The following is a 21,091-nucleotide window of genomic DNA, read 5'->3' as shown; positions in this document are numbered from 1 at the left end:
TGTTTTAACTGGACTGCTTGTAGATTATAGACACATGCATAGTATAACACTCTGAAACAGTTTAGAAAACCTATATTAGACAGATATTTAAGTTAAACTTGGACACTGTACACACAGACACAAATTCTTGAGGTGAGAATATGTCAATACGATACGTAGGGGAATTCCCTTTAACGAGTGAACACGTAGCAATTGTTATAAAGCGGAAATATAAACAGACTGTTTCACCAGAGTATACTAGTTTAGTATACTCTGGTTTCACCATTTCTATATGTTTATTTTTCTGCCCAACCGGTTTTTGCAGCTTATAACCACTTTTTAAAATTCTTCTTACTGTTTATAAGGTGTTCTAATTTACAAATCCAAATCTAAGGCAGTAACTGTAGTCTACATATTGGGAAAAGCTATGATTTTTATATTTTTCTTATCACTGAAGACTAAAGATAGTCATTTATGTTTAAAGTTGGGTGTTAGCAGTCTAGTATTTTAATTCAGGTTCAATATATGAACGCATGGATATTGACGATGCATACACAAAGGTGGTTGGGACATTCGGTCGATTTCAGATCATTATTTATTCACTGATGTCGATCTATGGGGTAATTATGTAGGCTGTAGCTATAATGGATATCAGGATATGTAATATTTTTGTGCTGTTGTTCTATTAAATATTCTGTAATTGTCCTCAAATTAATTTTAAAACTGCTATGATTATTTGATATTAGATCTTTTTTGTTACAACAATGTTTATTGTAAGTGTTTGGTATTTTAACTTGTTATAAGGTACACGAATCTGATCCTGATCTGGTGCTCATAGAGTTAAACAATTCTTGTGTAAAAAAATACAGTAAAATATGGTGCTACGAAAACGTAACAGATAAAAATCAAATCCAACCATTACAGTAAGGATGAGTTGGACTTGAGCACCAGTTCTTCACTGTTTGTTATTATGTTAGTTTCTTCAACGATGTTTGTTTTAAATAATTACATTTTGTTTCTAGCTGTTCCTCGCCCCATTTAATCTGATTGCATATTTTGTCGACTCAAGTCCAAAAGATATTAAAGAATTTCAAAAAGTTAATCCACGAGTAAAAAATGATAGTTCCATTGTAATTGAGGTAAGAAAATATCTTGGATGTAAATAGAACTGGTGCATTTGTTGTGTTTCTGTTGGAAATGGTAATTTTTGTTTTTATTATGGCATTTCTTCAGTGGAATTTAGAAAATGAAGCATGGTTGAGCGATTTTATCCAAGCGCTATACTTCACTGGGTTTCTGTTCGGAGTTACTATGTTCGGACAAGCTTCAGATAGATATGGAAGAAAGAAAACAATGCTTGTTGGTAAAAAATTCACAAAAAAATCAAAATAAATGATGTATTGTTTAATTGTATTTGTATGGGGAAGCATCTTGTCCTGCTGGGTGATGATAAAGAAGTTACCTTCATTCACTTGAAGTTTTTGGTGCTTCAGTATAACCATTGCTGCTTTGCTGTAGAAGGGTTTGATTCTGTTTTATTTGTGTGCAGGATTCCACTTGTTGTTTCCAATATGCTTGGGGACATCTTTTTCAACCAGTTGGCAAATGTTTGCATTCTTTCGTACCGCGAATGGTTTTTTGGGAGGTGGAGTGACATTGGTTTTGTTTGTTTATTTGCAAGAAATCGTTGGAAGAAAATGGTGGGCAGTTACAGGTAGGTTGTATAGAAAGCAATGTAACCCCCCATTGTACAGGTTGTGTCCTTTTGTGTTGTTTACTTAATAAATTTACATTGTATTGTCTGTATGGTGTAACGGTCACGCATTTTATCTAAAACATTATTTCTTTTTTATCAGTTAGCGTGTTTTAACAACTGTTGTTTTACCGTTACTACCCGTCTTTTCGCATTTGTAAACTGTTTCGTTCTACATTATGGTGACTGAAAAGACAAAATAAATTTTATTTATTCATTAACTTAGCATATGTGTTACATGTTATAACCTGACTATGTGTTGTAGGTTCCCTGTTAAATGGCTTATTTGCACTTGGCATAGTCGTGATGGTAGGAATTGCTTATGCTGTTCCACCTTGGAGAACTATGATACAAATACTTGTTATACCGCAGGTTGTGCCTTTAATATCACTGTGGTAAGTTGATGTATAACATATATATACACTACATGTATTGGCTATAAGAGACATATAAATAATTATAAATTTAAAAATGACCCCTAGGCCCTTATTATTATATTCTTTTAACTTTTGGGCTAATAGGCCGACTCGGGGCTGCATCTCAGATCCTCTAGCAAGTTTCACTGTATAGCCTCACCCATATAGAAAAATGCTTGTAAGTCACTACACAACAGCTCTGTTAAATATAACTGCTATTCTATGCTACTTGAGTGAGGTTTTACAGCATAGCATGTGAGGTAAATAGAGATATAGGCCAAAGTTGGTTCATAACCCAACTTTATATATGCACAGTCTATTCTATACGGGTGAGGTCCTGCAGCAGGGCGCATCATAAGACCTGAGATTTAGACCAGAGTTGGTCCATTACCCCAGCATTATATACACACATTTTTATTCTAAATGGGTGAGGTCCTGCAGCAGAGCACATCATAAGACCTAAGATTTAGACCAGGGTTGGTCCATTACCCCAGCATTATATACACACATTTTTATTCTAAATGGGTGAGGTCCTGCAGCAGAGCATGCCATTGCATAAAACTTAAGAATTATGCCTGAGTTGGCCCATTATCAAGAAATATGGCTGTTAGGTTATAAGATAATAGTGACAACATTAACACCTGTGTAACATAATCATGGCTTTACCAGGTTTTTGCCAGAATCCCCACGCTGGTTGTATTCTCAAGGTAAACTGGCAGAAGCAGAAAGTGTTCTCATAAAAATAGCAAAAAGGAATGGAGTTAACCATCCAGGTATTATTTTCTATTTTTGTAGTTTTTTGACAATTTCTACGTATATATAAAAACAAAAAATTGTTTTTTGTTGTTAGTACTCAGTCTTGTGAAGAAACCAAGTGAACATAAGAAAAGTTCATTCACAGTGATTGACCTGTTCAAGAATAGAACTACTTTAAAACGTTTGCTGATCATGGGTTACATTTGGTAAGAATTATTTTTCAATATATAGGTTATTCATATACGAAAACTCAAAAGCAAGCATGTGTACAACACAGTGTAACAGACCGTTTGTATTATATAGACTGTCGTTGCCCCCCACGTGAGGATAAATAAGTTACATTCGTTAGAATCGTTACTTAAATCAATAACTCAAGCATGTAGTGTAGGATGTTGGAATATTTCAAACACAATTTTTGCTTGGCATGTATCAGGTTGATGTTGTTTCAATAGCTTTATTTAGATATCTTTGTGCCAAAAACAGCTCTTTATTTTATTACAAAACTGACAGCTTATACCTTAGCTTAGATGTATATTATGATTTTGTTCTCAAACGTTTCGGTTTAAAAATATTATTTTGTATTAAAATTGGACAGAAAATGTGTTTGATGCATTTAGGTGTCTAATTATCATTATATTTCAGGTTTGTATGCAGTTTTGTGTACTATGGTCTAACATTAGCAGCTGGTGATATAGGAAGCAATCCTTACATGAATGAATTACTATCTGGGGTGGTGGAACTGCCTACGATGATGTTTACTGCATATATCCTAGACAGGAAATGGTTGGTCCTTGTTTTTTTATTATAGACAATTGTGATTCATTGTATAATTGAATATAACAGTAAAAGATTGATGTATAGGTCTTATATTGACTAACTGAGATGCTATAGATAATACACATATGTATTGAATATTTATATATCTTAGGTGTGGCAGAAAAAGAGGGTTGGTTGTTGCCTTACTGACAGCTGGAGTCTGTTGTTTTATATTGATGTTTTATAAAGGTAAATGAACTATAGCAGCTGTATAGATTTTCTATTTTTTCTTCTATTGTACTTTCATATATTTATTTTTTTGCTTTTCTAATGTTTAGTTTTATAGTAATGTTTTACAAAGGTAAATACGCTATTGTAACTTTATTTTTCATCCTATTTTTTTTCTGTCTATACTATTTTCCGCTGTTTTATTTTAATATATTTTAGACTGTAGCGGATTTAAAGACATTCTAATATATTTTTTCATGTCTTATTTAAAATTATGCAGAGAAAAACTCGCCTATTTTTATCTATTCTATTTTTCTGCTATTCTAATATAATATATTTTAAACTGTAGTGAATTTAAAGACAATCTAACATATTTTATGTCTTTTTTAACATTTTGCAGAGAAAAACACGCTTAAAATGGGAGTAGGGCTTAGTGGTAAAATGTTGATAGCTACCGCATTCAATATAATCTACATTTATTCTCCCGAGCTTTTCCCAACTGTTGTACGTAATGCTGCACTTGGTTCACAGTCCATGTGTGCAAGGGTTGGGGGGATATTATCAGCACAAATGAAGACGCTGGTACGTTGAAATAAATATTTAATAATATATGGATAACAAGAGTAATTGGTAAAAATCGAGTAATAAATTTATAAATTATGTTATTTCGTTCCTATTATTTCAAGGCGCAATAATTTTTAAGAAATAACAAAGTCTTGCTGTAAAGCGGAAAACAAAGTTTGTTTTTTTTTAAACCCTCCAAAGAATAATAACACCCACAAAGTAACATACTTAACTCATGGGCTGACACAATTATATAAAACAAAACACCAGTGTTTAACAATGTCGTTTAAAATTATATAAAAAATTATGACCTTTTTTTCCAGAAAATCAATTAAACCTAAGTTGTTTAATACAGGTTGCAATCAATCCTTTAGTGGCATATCTTCTGTTTGCTATCACTGGCATCACTTCTGGACTACTTTCGTTTTTCCTGCCGGAAACACTGGGAATAAAACCTCCCGATTCATTCGCAGACCTTGATTCTCAAATAAAGAAGAATAACTCAGCGAGAATTACACATACTGTTCCAAGGATGGTGATGTCTAACCTCAGAAAAAAGGAAAACAATCTTGAACACGTAAGACTTTATATATTTACATGTTGATGTTCCATTCTGATCTATATCGGTGAGGTCCTGCAGCATAGCATGCCTGAGACCTGAGATACAGGCCAGAGTTGTTCTATTTTACCAACAACTCTGGCTTAAAACTCTTTATTAGTGGCCACTGGGTTAGAGCAATGTCTGTTACATGTCTTTCAAAAATACATATGTTTTGTGCATTGGACCTGGTATCTTTTCATTTGATTGCAGTACAATTGCCCAACCACGAAGCCAAAGCACAAGACTAGTTGGTATTAGTTGTGGAAAAGTAAACTGATGCTTTTATTTACAGGCGGAACTACTGCTAGCCTCAGATGAAGATGACATATTTTAAATTTTTAACATTTTGTTGATTAATGATTTGCACCATAGTGGTACAACTTATTTTATGTGCCTAAAATTTAATTTTTTCTCTTACTTTTAAATCATAGCTATTAACCATACAGTGAATATTTTTATTGTCCATTTTAAGTATTTCTTTATTTAAACTATATTTTTGGAAGCACAAAACTGCCTTATGTATTATATATATTTGCTACATTATAAAAAACTGTTGAAATATCTCTAATACACAAATGGTGTACGTACTAATTATAACCTTTTTTTATGTGCAATGTACTTTAAACTGACAATGCGGATTTCTTAACAGACTGACTATGTTAGGCAAAAGTTGATTATATTGCGTATATTATGGATGTAGATGACTGTTTGTCAAAAGTAGTTGGTTCGTTTGGAAGATACCAGCTAGTTACATACCTCTTCCTATCTGTATATTTGGTTAGTAGCATATACATTGCTTGCTGCATAGTAAAAACTGAAATGTCTGTAAATCTATTATCTGTAACTTATAAACTTATAAGCATGGAGTGTGTATCTCTCTAAAACTTGTGCGCGGGCATAGGGTGTATGAAACAGATCACTTAAGTTAAAAACTGTCATTGCCAGGCAAGCCTAAATGAATGTCATTTAATATTTCAAAAAAATGAGACTGTACGTTGTGAAACTTGTCTACCAAACATTTAAAGATATTTCCAACTCAAATTCCAACCATAATAAAATATGTTCAATTCCAGTTATCTCTTACTTCTCATGTGCTTCTTGTCGTATTTGTTGGTGGAAAACCTTCGGATTATTCTTTAGTTAATCCACGTGTTACAGAAGATTGTTCAATACTAACAGAGGTAACCATATCAAGTAATGATAGTTTTGTGAATAGTAACCTAACAACAAAATGGCACCTTTCATATGAAGTATTTTAAAACATTGTGCCAATTTTTTTTAACGACTGTGTTTTCATGTTATTTGATAAATTTTTCCAGTGGGGCTTAGAAGATAAACAATGGATAAGCGATCTCATTCAATCTCTGTTCTTCTCGGGAAATCTTATTGGTGTTGTCCTTTTTGGGCAATTATCAGATAAATTTGGAAGAAGAAAGACTTTACTAACAGGTGTAGTATCCATGCCTTTTGTCAAAGAAGTTTAGAACTTTTGTTTTATTCATAAGCATGTTATAACAACTGTCATTTTACCATTACGTTACTTCTCATTTTTTCACCTTTGAAAACTTTTGATCTTCGTTAGTAACGAGAAAAAATAAAGTCCTTCCTTATACAGGTGCCACATTATAAACTTCCGCTTGCTATAAAACTTTAAATATTTGAGCAACCTAACTATATAATTTTAACATCCCATAATGAATTTTTTTTCCAGGTTTCCACCTTTTGTTTTTCTCATGTCTGGCAACAGCTTATGCTGAAAGTTGGCAAAGTTTTGCAGTTGCTCGATTTTTCACTGGTGGTCTTCAGGGTGGAGCTTCATTGGTGTTGTTCGTTTATATGCAAGAAATAGTTGGAAAGTCTTGGTGGGCTATCACTGGTAAGTTTATCATTGCATTTTCAGAACTATTTCGATGCAATTATAAAAATAGGTCTTTTATATTTGTTTTAATGGAGAAATTACTCTTTCCAAAAAACATACATCTACAATGGTAGCATTGCTGAGGCTCAAATCCACAATCTCTGGGCTAGAGGCAGGCGTGCCAACTATGAGACTTTCATTTTGTTGTTTTACTAATAAACAATACATTTGATTTTAGGATCATACAGTAATACTTTATTCGCTCTTGGAATTGGACTTTTATCTCTTGTTGCTTTCTACATTCCATCGTGGAGAGACCTCACTTTAACCATGACAATAGTACAGCTTATACCTCTGTTATATTTATGGTAAGTTTTGAATGAAAGACTGTAACTTACTTCATTCTCGCGTAGCTGGAAAACGACAGTTGTTAAACATAAGTGTTTTTGTTTCATGCACCTCCAGCTTCCGAGTTGCCGTGTATGTAACTTTGTAGATGATTATTTTTTTGAATTTTTTCTCTCTTTGTGGATGAAAATTTTGAACGACTCATCAGTGACCACTGGGTTAGAGCAATTGCCGTTAAGTGTTTTGTCTAAGGGCACATACACCCACAACAATGGTAGCAGCGAAGAGCCTTGAACCATTAGTCTACCTCTAGGTTAGAGGCAGGCGCGCTAACCAACTGTGCTACATCGCCATAAACTTCAGAAAAGATTACCATGCACCATATCTAATCAATGTTCTTCTCAGGACTATTCCAGAGTCTCCACGTTGGTTATATTCTCAAGGTAGAATCAGAGAAGCTGAAGATGTTTTGGTTTTCATTGGTAATAAGAATGGGTACAGTAATCCAGGTATATCACTTTCGCCCATTATAAAACAATACCAATTAAAGCTAAATTTTCTTTTACATTTTAGTTGTTCACCTTCAGAAGAGTGCGGTTACAAAGATTAAAACTCAAACATATTCTGCCTTAGATTTACTGAGAAACAAAACTACAGCAAAACTTACTTTGATTATGCTGTATGTTTGGTAAGTGTTGGTTATTTACTGCTGTATTTTTGTAAACAAATAAACTTTGTTGCAGTCTTACTAACATATTCATGTTGCCGATTATTTATTTCTCTTCTTTGTTTTAATTCTGATATTCTTAACTGCATTTTTGGCCAAATCCCTGAACTCATTGCATGCCATACTCCAGGACCTCACTTACAGAATGAAATCAATAAATAAAATTTATGTAATATGTACTTACCGGTAGCCTACCTGTATTTTTGTAAAGATATAAAATCTGTCACAGTCCGCATTCCCAAAATTAATCTGATTTTTGGCCAAAATTCCCAAAATCATAGCGAGCTACACTGCAGAACGTCATCCACATAGAATAGAAAACAGTGTTCCCCAGAAATAAATAAAATTTTTGTCACATGTAGAGCCTAAATTTTTCTAACCAAATAAGCTAATTGGAATGAATGTTCATAGATATTGTACAGTGAAAACACTGATAATCAATACTGCTCTGTTTTGTTGTTCTTTTAGGTTTGTGAACTCATTTGTTTACTATGCATTGACTATAGCTGCTGGTAGTATCGGTACAAACATTTATATCAGTACAAGCTTGTCCGGTGCCATTGAGATTCCATCCACTTTCATATGTACTCTTATGATGGAAAGACGAATGTAAGTCTGAAACAAAAAACTGGAATGAAAATGTGTTTTACTGCTATAAAGTACAAACATACCTGTTATAGTTGTAATATATTACAAATAATTGATCATCTTGTTCTTTAGGTTTGGTAGAAGAAGAACTTTTGTTGGTTTTATGTTGCTTAGTGCACTTGCTTGTTTTGGAATAATGCAAATATCAGGTACATTTTAATTTTAAACATAAATTTAAAAAGAAAAAATCCGGCTAAAAAATAATCACCCACAAAGTAACATACTTGGTAACTCGTAATCTGGCACGAGATGTATGAACACCCATGTTGTAACAACTGTTGTTACACTCATTCTTCAGTGTAAATAACCAGTGTCATGCAACAAGAGTAGTAAAACAGTTACATTTATTTATTTATAACTTTTTGTTCGCTTTTGTAAACAATACACGCACATTTTTTACTACTTTCAGATAAACAATCAACTTTATTACTTGGTTTGCTTGGAAAAATGGCAATAGCAGCAAGTTTCAACACTTTGTATGTTTTTACTCCTGAAGTTTTTCCAACTATCGTACGAAACGTGGCGCTAGGTACTTCATCTATGACAGCTAGATTCGGAAGCATACTTGCGTCTCTCACAAAATCTTTGGTAAGTTTTTAACATTATTATACCATATGCTGTTTTGACACAGACAATTTGGTTTCAGATTGACGTTAATCCATTTCTTGGGTACTTAATGTTTGGTGTTGCAAGTTTAACCGGAGGTTTATTAGCAATTAAACTGCCGGAAACACTTGGAAGAAAACCTCCAAATACATTTGAAGATTTAAATAAACCGGAAGCAGAAGCAACACGGATGTACAGACCGCTTAGTATGGAAAATCAGGTACATGAAAGAATTTCAGCCAGACGTCCATTATCCCAGTTATAATTTTTTTTCGGTACAGCTTACCTGTGTTATTTTGATCATTATCTTGCCATGCAAACATTAAACTACATCAAAGCAACTTTTGGTTCATTTTTAGGTAGTTTTTTAAAGGATTAAGTTCCATGAAGCCTCAAGCAAGGTCTCGTTTTATACTTCTATCACTTGCAGTAATGTTACCTACGTCAAAAAGCTCTATGCTCTATCAAACTTGCCATTCAAGAGGTGCCATATCTTGACCTGCTGCTCTATATGCAAACTTGCCATTCAGAAGGTGCCATATCTTGACCTACTGCAGTTCTTTCTAATCAGAATAAAGTTTAAACTGAATCGACTTCAGGTTTTATTTTAATTATCTTGTAGCAGTGTGGACACTTAGAGGCAGCAGAGTGGTGCAAAGTAAGCAATGATATCATCAGTGGCCACCCTTCTCTGCGTTGTTAAGCAAAATAAAAACAAAGCAAAATGCAAGGACATCCAACATAAATTGCCTAAATTAGGAAGGAGAGAACTGTACAGGTTGCAACAATCAGAACTTAAGCTTAAGCACTCGTACATTCCAGCAATAATTGATTTTCCACTTGAACTCATTACCGGTATGATCCACCTCTAACTGGGATCAATTCACAACAATAAACATTACATTATACAAGGTTAGTTGTCCAACATAATAAAGCAATGAACATTCCATGAAACATTGCCACTACATGAAGTGGTAAGGCATGTGAATAAGCTCACATATTTTGTTCATGAAACAACATCTCAGTAAAATGAACAAAATCTATGGAAGATCAAATGACAACTTCATTAACAATTCTACATATTCCATGGGAAGCTAGGCTGATTTTGTGATTTACTTTTTTGCATTGATAAGATTGGTACCGCCAACACCAGGTCAAGAGGTTGAGTTTGAAGGATAATTGGTACCATAGGCACCAAACCTGGGGTGGCAAGGGGAAGTAATACCCCGAAACTTTTTTAAAACACACTAATCAGGAAACTTTACAACCAAAAAGATGGTTTGTTATGTAAAACATGTGTCTAACTATTCTGCATCCCCTGCATTTTAAAAAGTTTGGTGCCTATGGTTGGTACCAGTTATAAGAAGAAGTCGGCGTCATCTTGAGTTGAATCATGGGGTCATCGAGGCTTCAAAACTGTTCGAAAACTCTTTAAATACTAACATGAGTTGGAAATAAATCGTTCGAGCCACACCAGCAGAGAGAGGTGCAGAAGAAACAAACAACAAAAAGTAAGAACCGCATTTGAGCGGCAGAAGTCTTTTTAAGAGGTGTGATGGTTTACTGGATGGAACATCCAGCAGGTTTCCCATTTTCTCGCATGCGGAGACAATATTTAGGTCTGTATTTTTCCAAGTACTGGAGTTGTTTGCTGTTGATGGCTCCCCTTCTTTTCCTGGTTTAAAGGAAATAAAATGTCAGCAAAATTTTATGTTTCTGGTATGAAAGCTTACTGTCTTATAAATTCCACAGCGTCTTCATATTTCATTCCGCTTTCCATAAGAGCTAATGCAACCAATACAGGGGCCCTGTTAAAACAAGGTATATGTTTAAGCTAAATAAAAAGGCATTTACTTTTAAGTGGAATTGTCAGATAAAACACTAACTTTCTGATTAAGTTTAAGTAAAAAACCGAAATTATGAAATATTTAAAGAAAAAACGAACTTTAAAATTCTCTAATACTTTTTTGCAGTTCCAATGCAAAATTGCATAGTTAAATCTAACACACACTTAACCTACACTTTCTAAGATACACAGTTGACCTAAGCCATACTGTATGTTAGAGATTAGAAAGAGATTAATGTGTCAGACATGCTCCTTGGGTAGGATTGAAGATCTTAATACTATTTCGCAATCAATACAGCCATACGCAACCAATCAATAAAATAAATTCACAAGATTGAAGAATCAATAACTAACAATGTAAGGTTCATATAACACAGTTAGGTAGCTGCTAAGCATTATGTGGAATCAATATATATGAGATTTTAATATTCAGAGTAATATAAGAGCTCTTGTAGTAAATTTAAAAAACAAAATAAATCCAAAGTTTTCCAGATTGTATTTGAAACACTAAAAATCAAATTTTATTCTATAGGTGTATACTATTTTATTCTATATGGGTGAGGTCTTAAAATGTGGCATGCCATGGGACCTGAGATTTAGGCCGGAGTTGACCAATTATTTGATATGCAGGGTGTTACAACCCATTTAGTGACTACTGAGTTGGAGCAATGTCTCAGTGTCTTACCCAAGAATACTTAAACCTATAATTTATCACTATCAAGGTAGAGTATCAACTTTAGGCGTGAACGAAAGGTATATTTTATTCTAAGTGAGCTATCTAAGTGTATTTGGGAAAATGGACAACTCTAGCCTAAATTTCAGGTCCCAGGACATTTCACACTGCAGGACCTAACCCTGTCACCCACATTGAATAAAATATAAGTCTATTCTACTTCTTTTGCGGTTATATTTACTATATAACTTTATATATCTTCAATATAACAGCAAACTACCTTCCTAGCCCAGCAACACAGTGAACTGCGATACAGGTCTGTGGGCTTCTCTTCAAATGAGCTTTAAGAAGTTTGAGCCAGTCTTCAACAACATCTTTAGGTGGGGCCGCACCATCATCAAATGCCCAGTCCTATGATAAAAAATAAAATAAAAAACTTTATATAGAAACAAATGAATAGATAAAAAACAAATCTGGGCTGACATAAGACATTGTTAAAATACAGTTACACTCATAGTTGTCAAACATAGGGAAACCTTATTGATTAATATGGTGAATGTAATATACTTCGGCTCTGCTTGTTTGTATAAACATATGATGTCACCCACGTTTCATTTCCCCGAAAATTACACCCACAATATAAGACATCACCCATACTAAAAAGATTAAGCCCTTTATTGTTTTAAAAGTTAAAAAGTTAAATAGAACATATATACCCAACCAAAAAGTTAAATAGAACATATATACCCACCATAACTTGAATGCCTTTGGCTGTGAGTTGTTCTTTATCGTATGTAGATTCACATACACGGACAACAGTGTCAGCTTCATACTGATTGAGTATCTAAATCAATATATAAGGACTTTAATAAAACGCATCTTTATATGGGTTAAATTAAACGACCCCTACATATTATTGCATTTTAATTCTTACCTAACAATTACATTATTCATGTTATAAAATAACACCCTTAGGGCCCACAACAGCACTACAAATCTCCTTACTACAAAAATGCACTGATGGTAGGGATGCACATTACAGAATAATTAGGTATTCTAGGATATCCTAGAATACTTTATTTCGAATCTAGAATTCCGAATCTAGAATTTCGAATCTTTTTGTATTTATAGGAAAAAATAATTTTACCCACATAAGTCAGTTTATTGACTCTTTCATAGCAGCCTTGTTGGATCATGAGCTGTAAAATTATCAAAAATTGTACTATTGGGTAGTTTTTGCAACATGAAACGTATAACAGGCTATGAAAAGACGTTGTAAAACGTTTACTCTCGAAAGTCCCACAAACACAAAAATACTTTTTTTTTAATTATTGAATTTCAAAAATTGTTAATATAGTGTATGAGATGACGTGTGATGACGTCATTAAACAGAATACCGAATCCCGTAATTAGATTCGAATACAAAAGGATTCGAATCTCATAGATTCGAAATTCTGTAATGTGCATCCCTAACTGATGGTATGAGTAAAGAGAAGGGTTCTATATAATACATCTAATTGCATTAGAGCCTGTAGTACAGTATACAGGATAGGCAACCATGTTTTGGGCAATGAACATATATTGCCAAGCCTATGTTTAGCCTAGGCCCTAGAGATTATTTTCTGGTCAAACGAACTGTAATATAGTAGGGTGGGAAAAGATTAGACACCTTTTCATTCTATTTTCTCAACCCATTTGGTAGTAAACAAAGAGCCTTCAAAGAATTATAAAATCATATCCTCACAACTCAAATATAGTGTTTTTATTCGCTTAAAACACGATTAGGCTATTTGAATATTAAGTGCCGAAGGTGCCCCATCTTACCCCACAGTACTATACAACTACAAATTCAACTTGTACCTTGTACACACGCAACACACTAATTGTAAAAGTGGGTGTGACCAGTTGTTCTATTACATAGATTTACAGGGAAGTAAAGTATACAGTAATACAGAAACTATCTGACAAAGCGGTTACTTTATCAGGATATGGGCATGAATGCTGAGTTGCAAAACCTTTGTAGTATTACTGGGTATTGGGTAATACCACTAACGCCAGATTACTAGGAATTAGTGGCACAAAACTGTTAAGTAAGTTACTTTGTTAAATCTTGATTAACTAGTCCATGATTTAGCTTAAAGGTTTTCAAATTCTGCACTATGGACCTCGTACACGTTGGGTCTTTGTTTGTGTTAAGTAGAATAGGCGTCGGAATTTTTAAGTCAATAAAGATCAATGGAACCGAAGTACTCGCGTTACTGCCTAGTACGGTCTGGGTTACGTCTGGCTATTTTAAATCGCTCGTTTTGCACGTGCAACCTATATATGTAATTCGACATTGCTTCCACCATTGAGCAGTTTATAGATTCACAGTGTAGACTGTAGAGAATAACTTGCTACGTACAATACAATAAACATATTTTGGAGGCGTATATGACGGGCCTAGTACACCAACGCGAGCTGTATTGCGTCAGAACAAAACGTATCAGGTGTTTCTATAAATAGTTTCACGCGTGACGTAATCACCATAAAAGACGACAATGGCAGAAACAATAGTAAACCTACACCCCCATTAACTGATGCCTTTTATTTCTCGAAACATTTCTTGTTTTGTAGCAGGCCCGGTGATTGGTACGGTGTTCGACGTCACGATATTGATTATTTCGTCACAAACTGATTACGCAAATCAAACTAATGTAAACTAGAGAAACTGCTGTTTGGGTGAAATGGCAACCTAATAACGATGTGCCAGTTTAAAATATGACGTTTCATAACGGTGTGTCAGCGTACTTTAGACTGTGTGTATAACATACAGGAAATTATATATAAATAAATCCTATGCTATATACCATTAGAATTGACAGTGTCTACCCTTTGGAACTATTGACATAACTTTATTACGACATTGGTGCAGGGGAATTACTTTAAGGGCCCTTGAATAACAAACATAGTTGACATACCAACATACGATACAGACAGCGCAAACATTGAGTCATTTGACATGAAACTAGTTTGGCTTTCGGTTAATAATGGCGCAATGTGTTGTTTTATTGAATCTACACAGTGAAGCTTTTGTTATTGAAGCTTCAAGAACCTTTTATGGGAAGCACAAACATTTTGCGGGCAACATGTATTTAGGTCCCTATTGCCTCGCATGTAGTGCTGGTACCAAGCCAGATGTAACCGCGGGGAAAAACCTGGTTGCACAATCAGAATTGACACGATAGCTTGGTAAACAGGATGATACCGGTTGTAACTGGATCGAAAGGTTGCGCAACCACTTTTCACAAGGCGCCGAAGAAATGAACGACAGAGAGGTCGGCGGTGGTTATTGTGACGTCATAATGTTGATTAAATCTATCCAATTACGTCATTATGTTTGCTAAGATGACAGTAAAAGCATCGTCGATATGACAACAGTATAAAGCAACAAAGCTCCAGCGGTTGCCCGTCTTTTATTGATTTGCATCTTCATATTTTGCAAGTATGCTACTAGCTACTACCAATGTGAACTTGTGGTATAAAAGTCTATTGAAACTACACAGACGTTAAGGTCAAAGATAAACCAAAGTGATGATGAACATTTGTCCTTGTCAATCTTCTACAACCATATACAATAGTCAATAACCTTGCTGTTTAACAAGATGGACAATGCTTTTATTCTCAAGCATGCTAATTAAATTCTGATGTTATTTATGGGGTGTATGAAACAGAAGGCACTGTTAAAAACGACTGCCGTTGCCCGCCACGCGAGGATAATAAATTCATTCATTAAATTATTTTTTAACTTTTATGTTACCCATAGCTGGCAAGTGACACTTTAAAAAATAGCAAGATTTATTTATTGACATCTGAAACGCATTTCCTTTCAGAGCGTTAGGGCCAAAACTTTGCATGTTAAAACACAAGACAGAACCTTTTTAACTTTACATCAATTCATAGAATTAAATGTGACACCAGTATGGCTTATATAACTATAACACTCATTAAGGGTTTAGCCCCACAATTATTAAGGTGTCAGAGCAAGACATAAATTCATCGGAACACCCTATGCATTATTAACAATGGTTTCCTATTTAGTTAAGGCTTATATACCTTAGTAACCTTAGCATCAGGTAACTGTTTACAATCCGCTGACTTAACATTATAGGTTCCATATATAGGTCACATCACAGGAGTAACTCCCAAGATAATACATGAAAAATTCCATAGGGTTTACAAAAACTTAAATATCACCTTGTGTGCCATGTGATTCAGCACATGCTATGCAGAATGTTCTATCAGAATTATTTATAAGCAGGAATAGAATAGGAGGGTTAGAAAGACAGGAGACACAGTGATTCACTGTGACAACAAACCTATGCCATGATATAAAAATAAACGTCACATGGCATGTGTAAGCAGAGGTGAATCTCTAAAGTTTAGACTCCAAACACATAGTAATACGTTGTAATATTATGTGTTTATCAATCTTAAAACTGTTTATAACATGTTCAGGTTATGAAAACGAACGTAAATACCCCAAAACTGAGTTAAGAGTGTTTTTAAATATTATATATATTTATAGTAGGGTGGAGTATGACGCCTTTAGCACATGATATCCAAATATTCTAATCGTATTTTAAACAATTAACAATGGTCTATGAAACTTATAAGGTTACAGTTTTATAATTCTTTAAATGTTCTCTGTTTACCACCAAATGGGACGAGAAAATGGGATGAAAAAGTGTCCCATCTTCCCCACCCTGTTATATCAATGTAATTAATTTAAAGTGGTTAATTTACCTCAAGGAACTTCTCCATTGTGGAGTTGGTTGGGTTGTGTGTGATCAGGAATCTCATTCCCTTGTGCCGGACTTCAACTGGGGCTGGTCTATTCATTCGTGCCATACTTGCACAAGAATGTATCAGTTTTAGCAGCTTGTAGCAGCACACAAAGATAAGTGTGTTATGTTCTAATAAAAAAAAAATGGTGTAAGTGGTAATTACGTTGTTATGGAGAATATTCGAGGTAAAACGGGAAATAAGAGAAAAACTGAGTAGTATTTACTATTTAGAAATGTTGCCTTTTTTAACTATAAAGAATGAAACAGTTAAATTTATTATCATTTTATTATATTGTAATTTTATTATAGAAAACTTACCAAGATGATAAAATGAAAAAATAAAAGAAAAATTGAGTAGTCAGAAATGTTACTTATTATTACTTCCAAGACTGAAATTAACAAAGTCATTGACTCTTGACAATAATTTTGATCTAAATAACTTACGGAGATGGCTAGAGACGTTGGATCTATCAATAGATGCCTAGAAAGTGCAAATGAAGTAAACTGCGATGTTCCGCAGGAAAAGAAAGAGGTAGTTTGATATCTATGTGCAGAGTTGGGGCTCTTCTCTACACCTCCTCTGCTGTGGTGACAGCAGCAAAACCTCACCCCATTGGGACACCTGAAATATTAGAAAGAACTTAAGAATATAGGCACCAAACCTGGGGTGGCACAGTGGGCAAGCCAACCCTGGAATTTTCGCAACTACAAATTAAATTTAAAACCAATATCAATCAGAAAACATACACTTTAAAACCAATAATTGGATTCGCTTTACAGGAATCCGTTTCTAACTGGCCCTGCCTTCCTGCATTTAAAAAGTTTGAGACCATGCTAAAATGCCTAAGCTAACATCATATATAATATAGGAAACTGTTCTAGGTAATGCTTAAGTTGTACTACATACTACAAAATGCCTGATTTATTTTTTATTTCACTAATTTAGAATAAAACACAAAACATACCATTAAAGCCTAAGAAAAGCAGGTTCATTAAAAAAGGCTTTTCCTTATTTTAAACAGGTTACGTTAAATAGACAAGGAAAAAACTCATAATAATTAATAATATTACTCATTGATCACGTGAATGAATAAGTGGGACGACGATGGGTAAATATTTCCGGTCCAGAATTCATGGCATAATAAATTTATGTAGGATTGGAAATTCCTACACCACACACCACCAATGTAATTTGAAACATATGGTATAACTAACTGCACTATAACTAACTGCCTATTTGTTTTAGTGTAATTACTGATTACATTACATACTCTGTACATCTGTAACTGCTTATTTATTCCAATATAATTACTGATTACAAGTGCTGCTAAAATGTTCTAAATTCTTACCACACTGGCTGTAAAAATAAATTATAAGAAAAAGGTTTGCATTAAACAGATACAAAAACCTCAAAATGTAATTGTCTTTTATGGGGGCTACATAACAGAAAAAAGAAACTAAATGTATATTACGTTGCATTGCTATTCTAATCTCAAAACAAAACATACACCAAGGCTTTGTAGTTACACAAATACACAACAAAGCATTACAATGGCAACTAGCTCTTTTAATTCACAAGTTTCAAACGAGTGCTCGCAAGAGTAGAGGGTGCTTTAAACGCAGTCGTTGTTACAATGTGGTGTAGTAGCTCTGAGCTCGGTACTTCAAAAAAACTTAACAAAACCAGTCCAATAGTAAAGTGAGTTTTGTGTTTTTATAATTCAGCAATGTTATAACGAAAGACACAGCGAGTAATTTTAACTAGTTAACAGACTATTTTTAATGAACAATTAAGTAAATGTTATTTTAATACATAGGCATATAGTTTGTATGCTCATATTTCTCATTGAAAACTTACACAGTATCCTGTCATCCTGAATTGCACTAAATTTAAACTTCCCTGAGTAAAAGTTGTATACTTACTGCGTAAAACATAACAGAAATGCTAACTTTCCATTCAAATACAGAGCAGGAAAGTTAAAACGCGGCCAAACACTAAATTGTCTAAAATAAGAACCAATGAACTAAAGAGAAATATACCTTAACAAGCAGATTTATGAGCTCCTTATGGTAAATTAACTGCTGTTTCCATGTAAGTAATGTAGATCTAATGACAGCTCGCACAGCATCTGATAATTTGTAACCAACTAGCTGTCAACAAGTGCTAAGCTATATAGCTATACAAAACACCAATCGATTGTTTTCGTCACAGTAAAAAAACAACTTCCCTAACGCAGTAAATCCCTGCGGTGTCTCGCGTAGGCTTACTTACTCACGCAGTGAGAGATATAATTAGACACACATACAACTGCTGTTGTCAGGCAAGAGTGACCTTTTGAAGACACGACACTGTGTACTTTGGTTATAAGGACGAGCAGAACAATAATAATTTTGACACCGTGTTATCCTTACATGGCACCTAACAAGTAAAATGCATTACAGACAAGAGTAAAAATTCCTATTAGCAACAAACAAGTATAAAGCAACATACTTTTTCTAAAGAAATAAAATGAAATGTATGTTCTTTGTTATACAGTTTACACCACGCTATTCTTTGTTATACAAACTAATACAGACACCTATTGCTATTCTTTTCATCATAACACTTCGACTTATGGGTTTTTATCAAAAAAATTTACATTGTACATTGATAATTGATGCTGTAAAACCATGATTATAATAAACCAACAATACAAGAATAACACAAATTGTTTTTGTTGTTTTAACAAACCAATTACAGTATATTTGCACAAAACCAACTTCATCAACATAGAAATATATTGTCCACAGCTTAAATGAATTTAGACATTTTTTTTAATAACTTTTTCAACATATTGTAATATATACATGGCCTATTCTTTAATTATTAGACACCATCTTTTAACTAGTTCTCATTGTCAAATTACCAGGGAAAAAAACTGTCCAACAATAATATAGATCAAAGAATAAATTATCCAAACACAATGGGCCTGGTGAACATGGTATACCATAGACTGCATACAGTAAAAGTATCCAATTCCAAACACAAAAGTGAACATACCATAGATGAAAAGTATCCAAACACAATATGCCTAGAAGTAACTGAACACATTAATAGGGAACATACCTTAAGCTACAACATAGATGATATGAACCTAGCTATAGTATATGACATAGGTAATATGAACATACGATACCTATAGCATAAATCATATGAACATACATATAGCGTAGGTGATATGAACCTACCTATAGCATAGGTGAAACTTGCTTGGGTTGGGCTGAACAGACTTAATGGCCTTCGCCAGTTTGAATTGATTTAGACTGTGTGGAGGCTTTTGAAGATATTCTAAAGAATAGGATGCCAATAATTAAACAATATCATTAAATTAAACAAAATACACTACAAAGTATTACATTGGACTGAAAAACAACATTAACTGTAACTGTGTAAAAACTACAACATTCCAAAGAAGTCTCGAAAGAACTACTATAAAGCGCCTTACACAGAAATTTCTAGTTTCATTTAACGATTGTTATGTAACATATTGTAGACTAGTTTGGGTTTGATCAACAAAAAGTTATAAGGATGATGTTGCTGTAAAACTTACAAAAATAATTCAAGGAGAGTGCTGTCCTGCACAGCGTGCGCTAAAGAATTCCAACAAGCTTGAGGTAACCTCTGGGAGAAAATCGTTGCAAACTTTTAACTGGAAAATAAAAATTGAATAAAAATGGGAAATACGGTAAAAAAAGTATGAAACAAATAACAATTACATGTTTTATTTGTTTCATGAAACATGTAATTATGAAACAAATTTTCATGTTTTATACTTTGTGAAACAAGACATTTACTTATTTTTATATTTTATCAGCTAGCCTCGTCTGTATTGACAGTCTACTTACTTCAGATTGAATGAATAACATTTGTAGTTGATTTGCTTTGGTTCTATCCCTGGCCAGGACGAACTTTTGATTTACCAAAAACTTCACAAAAATAGTAAGATTAAACAAAATTTAAAACCTAGAGACTTTGTCTAAAACACCAAAAATGTTGTTAGCCTATTCCCTGTCAATGCATATGGCTATATTACGTTGAACTGACACCGTATGCTTGTTGACTCCAGATTTTAAAGTATTGAACTCGTTTAAAGGTTATTGCGCCACTGAAAGAAAGCCCGAGTGGATTCTGTTGGGAACAACAGCAGTAAATAAAAGACGAACTAACAAGCAATCAAGCGTAAAATATAACGCATAAACAGCTAAATTTAATCATACCAAACTGTCTGTGGGTGTTTCTACGGCCAAATTATCTGGCTTTTATTTAGAACCTAACAGAATTCTGTTTATGGCAAACGCCCTGCCTACTGATCCTAAACTCAAGTTGGTTGCTCGAATCAAAAGAATTTCTTTAAATTTTGTTTATCCAGATTCGATCTCAAGTAGACAAGTACCAGGATTGGGTATGGTGGCCATGTTTGATCTCTTTCGGTATACAATTTTGAGATCTTATTAAGATAGACAGGT

General features: G+C 33.9%; 3 protein-coding genes across 4 annotated transcripts; 2 read left to right on the top strand and 1 right to left on the bottom strand.

Moving 5' to 3' along the window:
• Window positions 1-8: 8 nt before the first annotated feature.
• Window positions 9-5,703, top strand: LOC149725121 (solute carrier family 22 member 15-like). Of its 2 annotated transcripts, XM_089892593.1 has the most exons (13): window positions 9-132; window positions 496-599; window positions 1,002-1,118; window positions 1,213-1,342; window positions 1,529-1,693; window positions 1,998-2,127; window positions 2,818-2,921; window positions 2,999-3,110; window positions 3,547-3,687; window positions 3,833-3,909; window positions 4,289-4,470; window positions 4,808-5,029; window positions 5,346-5,703. In XM_089892593.1, the coding sequence occupies exons 2-13, from the start codon at window positions 513-515 to the stop codon at window positions 5,385-5,387; spliced, it is 1,509 nt and encodes a 502-aa protein (XP_089748719.1). In that variant the 5' UTR covers window positions 9-132; window positions 496-512; the 3' UTR covers window positions 5,388-5,703. The 2 variants fall into 2 exon arrangements, with proteins under 2 accessions (XP_089748719.1, XP_089748718.1); XM_089892592.1 differs by lacking the exon at window positions 9-132 and having other exon boundaries at window positions 373-599.
• Window positions 5,620-9,833, top strand: LOC149725120 (solute carrier family 22 member 15-like). The gene is made up of 11 exons (XM_089892594.1): window positions 5,620-5,830; window positions 6,127-6,234; window positions 6,373-6,502; window positions 6,765-6,929; window positions 7,150-7,279; window positions 7,665-7,768; window positions 7,833-7,947; window positions 8,455-8,595; window positions 8,707-8,783; window positions 9,044-9,222; window positions 9,281-9,833. Exons 1-11 carry the CDS (start codon window positions 5,744-5,746, stop codon window positions 9,503-9,505), a joined length of 1,461 nt encoding a protein of 486 aa, XP_089748720.1. The 5' UTR covers window positions 5,620-5,743; the 3' UTR covers window positions 9,506-9,833.
• On the bottom strand, window positions 9,830-20,612 carry LOC149725119 (protein tyrosine phosphatase type IVA 3-like). Its single transcript, XM_089892602.1, has 9 exons — window positions 20,471-20,612; window positions 20,176-20,274; window positions 19,814-19,913; window positions 17,030-17,207; window positions 16,545-16,714; window positions 12,511-12,603; window positions 12,040-12,170; window positions 10,974-11,048; window positions 9,830-10,915 (listed from the first exon to the last, which is right to left on the bottom strand). The coding sequence occupies exons 5-9, from the start codon at window positions 16,647-16,649 to the stop codon at window positions 10,801-10,803; spliced, it is 519 nt and encodes a 172-aa protein (XP_089748728.1). The 5' UTR covers window positions 16,650-16,714; window positions 17,030-17,207; window positions 19,814-19,913; window positions 20,176-20,274; window positions 20,471-20,612; the 3' UTR covers window positions 9,830-10,800.
• Between the last annotated feature and the right edge of the window lie 479 nt (window positions 20,613-21,091).

This window comes from Ciona robusta, chromosome 14, assembly GCF_009617815.1.
Source record: "Ciona robusta chromosome 14, ASM961781v2".
NCBI lineage: Eukaryota > Metazoa > Chordata > Ascidiacea > Phlebobranchia > Cionidae > Ciona > Ciona robusta.
This window is presented reverse-complemented; position numbering and strand designations above follow the sequence as displayed.